At 43.4% G+C, this 3,631-nt stretch overlaps 1 protein-coding gene across 1 annotated transcript in view; it reads left to right on the top strand.

Annotated features, from left to right (window-relative positions):
* The first annotated feature begins 478 nt into the window (after positions 1-478).
* Positions 479-3,631, top strand: part of LOC107728312 (T-complex protein 1 subunit beta) — a 7,271-nt gene continuing 4,118 nt past the window's right edge. Inside the window, exons 1-6 of the mRNA XM_016538478.1 lie at positions 479-571; positions 1,784-1,858; positions 1,947-2,012; positions 2,086-2,197; positions 2,674-2,750; positions 2,825-2,937. Coding sequence (XP_016393964.1) covers positions 569-571; positions 1,784-1,858; positions 1,947-2,012; positions 2,086-2,197; positions 2,674-2,750; positions 2,825-2,937 — 446 coding nt within the window. The 5' untranslated portion in view covers positions 479-568. The remainder of the gene's footprint in view (positions 572-1,783; positions 1,859-1,946; positions 2,013-2,085; positions 2,198-2,673; positions 2,751-2,824; positions 2,938-3,631) is intronic.

Here is a 3,631-nt window from a genome sequence, read left to right as displayed (position 1 = left end):
TACTGCAGTGTACTACAGTCTCCATAAACCATATGCATAATTGAAACCTGCAATATTCCCCCATAAACACTTCAAATTGGCTGGTGAGTGAGAAAGTTAATTTCAAACCCTGTATATATACATTTATGTATATATTTATTTATTTTTATTTTTTTGTTTACAGTTGAGAACCAATTAAGCTGACGTTTCTAGCTTACTGAACTAGCTACTTTATCAGTTAGGTTAACGTGTATGTTAGATAATAGTTTTTCAAACAAATATTTGGTTGCTACATCAAAAAAGACGGCGTTGGTGCGTCTGAAGCGCAGATAAAAGTCACGGGACGCCAAAGTGTGCTGCTTTTGTGTTAGCAAACTAATATCACGAGAGTATGTTTATTCGGTTATTAATAACTAACTGAAAACTAATCATGTACTATTAATTCACTTTGATTTAAAATCCGTTTTTATCACGAGGCGCGCTGCAGAGACTCTTAAGTTGAAGCGAGTTCGCGCCGGAAGCCGTTGATCTGTCGTGCTCTTCCTCTTCCGGTAACGTGCGCATCTCTTCAGCACATCCTACAGTCATCATGGTGAGCGGTGAAGTGTTGAAATCATAGTTTAATGAGACTGAACTGAGCGAGCGGCGTGTGTCTCTGTGTGTGATTGTGCCGCGATATTCGCGCTGTATTCGGGCGGGACGAGGCGTTGTGCGCTGCGCGTGTGAACAATGAGTGTCGGCCGCTTCATCAGATGTGTGATATAGATGTGATTATATATAATGTGTGTTTGAGTTGATGTCTCCGCGGGATATAAACGTGTTTGAAGCATACATATGAGTTTCTGTGACGCAGCATCAGTAAAGCGGTTCGTGAGGAAGCTTCTAGTGTGTTCTGAGGAGGGCGGAGTCACTGCCCCTCATTTGCATACTCATTATAAATTCAGTGATCAATCATCGCGATACTACTATTATTATTACACGGAGAATTATGCAGGCGATGGTAGTACCATGTTTAATATCAGTTTAAAAAATAAAATCGTTTTTAGGCGGCTAATTATTCAAATGATAGTAATATTGTCCCGAGTTCGAACCTTTCCTGATCCCGCCCACGTCACTTCCTGTCAGCTCTACGCTGTCCTAATAAAGGCCAGAAATACATCTTAGAAAAAATAATGATTCGAATATCGTTAATGTGGTCTGGATATTAAGTGATGTTAATATAATCGAAATGTGGTGTTTTATTAGTATAATTATAATAATATTAACAATTATAATAATCGCTTATTGCAGGTTTATTCAAAGTATAACGTCAAATGAAGCTATTATGAATGTAATATGAAAATGTCTAGTGTTAGTTTGATGATAATATCAATGTTATATAATAATAATAGCTACTATTTTATAAAATCTCAACCAAACAGCGTCTCTAGAAAGCTTTCTCGTAAATTTCTCAAGAGGTGAACAATTTAATCATATCAATAAATAAATGCCAAATCAGCTATTGATTCGTTGCTTCGTAATACAATTTCCAGAAATATCAATTATTTTTATTATGGACGTTCTGTAGTGTTTCTTGAGGGGCGGACCATAATTTCATATGTATTCATATCACTTAAACGATGCATGTTTAATAGAATAGGTCATGCAAAACAACATTACTAGCTAATAAATATATATATATATTTGTAATATTTATATATATATATATATATATGAATTGGAGTAGCAGTAATAGCTTGTAAGGAAGGCGTGTCGTCCTTCGCATGAGTGTGTGAGCTGGTTGTGGTCTGTGTTGCTGCCGCAGGCGTCTCTATCGATGACCCCCATGAGCATCTTCAGACACGGAGCGGACGAGGAGAAGGCGGAGACGGCGCGTCTGGTGAGTGACTCGAGCGCTCGCTCGCTCGTACACCTGAGCATTCATAACCTCCTCCGTCTGACGGAGAGTCTGTCTCTGTGTGTCCCAGTCGTCCTTCATCGGAGCCATCGCCATCGGGGATCTGGTGAAGAGCACCCTGGGGCCCAAGGGCATGGTACGACTCACTCGCACGCACATACGCTCATCACCGTGACCCTGACCCTGACCTCTGACCTCTGACCTCACAGGACAAGATCCTGCTGGGCGGCGGCCGGGACAGCAGCGTGACCGTCACCAACGACGGAGCCACCATCCTGAAGGCCATCGGCGTCGACAACCCCGCCGCCAAAGTGCTCGTGGGTCAGTTCAGACAGACGCATCATAATACGCTTCATGCTTCCTCCAGGAGGGAAAGCAGTCGTTTCTTGTGAATGCAGATGCGTCACAGTTTCCACACAAATATTGGGCAGCGCAACTGTTTTCTCAAGCAGCAAATCAGCATATTAGAATGATTTCTGAAGATCATGTGACACTGAAGTCTGGAGTAATGATGCTGAAAATACAGCTGCGCATCACAGAAATACATTAAAGCAAAAAGCCTCAAGAAGCCGTGGTTTACAGTGAATTTATAACAGCTAAGCGGCCTTCGAACGCGGCTCAGCCAATCAGAATCAAGGACCGGAACTATCCGGTTTATAATACATTCTAACATGTATTCACATAGAAAACGGCTGTTTTACATTGCAATAATATGTCAGCGTTTTACCAGTATTTCCAGCGAGCAGAAGAGACTTGTTTAAGAGTGCGAGTCCTTCACGAGCCTCTCTTGTCTGCAGACATGTCTAAGGTGCAGGATGACGAGGTGGGCGACGGGACGACGTCTGTGACGGTGCTGGCGGCGGAGCTGCTGCGGGTACGAGCTCTTCCACCTCACAGCGTCTTGAGTGAGTCGTGAGCCGTGTCTAATGTGTGACGCTTGTGCCGCAGGAAGCAGAGCTGCTGATAGCTAAGAAGATCCATCCTCAGATCATCATCTCCGGCTGGAGGAAGGCCACGCAGGCGGCGCGCGAGGCACTCAGGGAGGCGGCGGTGGATAATGGGTAACGAGCTGTGTGTGTGTGTGTGTGTGTGTGAGAGAGTGTGTGTGTGTGCGCGTTTTTGTGACAAATGAGGACATACATTTGTATAATGACAAAGGTATAACATAGGTATTACAAGGAGAAGGTGACTTTTCAGGACATTACCCCATGTCCCCACTTTTCAAAACGCTTATGTCTCTGTGTGTCTGTCTGTCTGTGTGTCTGTCTGTGTGTGTCTTTGTGTGTGTGTCTGTTTGTGTCTGTGTGAGTGTGTGTGTGTGTGTGTGTGTAAGTTTGTATAATAGAATGGGTGCTGTAGGCTACAGTAGATTGTTTTTGCATTAACAGAGACTGTCAGGTGTTTCAGCTCTCCATACATCACGGACAGCCTTCAGATAAACTCCATCCACGTGCTGCCTGTATCTTAGGTTTTTACGGGCAAGAGGTCACATGTTGTCTCAAGTTAGTTGATTTTTTTGTCTACTTTTTACTTGTTTTACAGTGGTTACAGTGTTATGCGTCCCCATTGTGGTGTCAGCTTTTATGCGAGCAGAGTGTGAGTGAGTGTATGAGTGTGTGTGTTAGTGTGAGTGAGTGTATGAGTGTGTGTGTTAGTGTGAGTGAGTGTATGAGTGTGTGTTTGTGTGTGTGTGTGTGTGTGTGAGTGTGTGTGTGTGTGTGAGTGTGAGAGTGTGTGTGTGTGTGTGTGTGAGAG

The sequence above is a fragment of the Sinocyclocheilus rhinocerous genome, unplaced genomic scaffold (assembly GCF_001515625.1).
Source record: "Sinocyclocheilus rhinocerous isolate Xijiao unplaced genomic scaffold, SAMN03320098_v1.1 scaffold3874, whole genome shotgun sequence".
NCBI lineage: Eukaryota > Metazoa > Chordata > Actinopteri > Cypriniformes > Cyprinidae > Sinocyclocheilus > Sinocyclocheilus rhinocerous.
The sequence above is the reverse complement of the archived record's forward strand: the minus strand, read 5'-3'. Positions and strand labels throughout refer to the sequence as shown.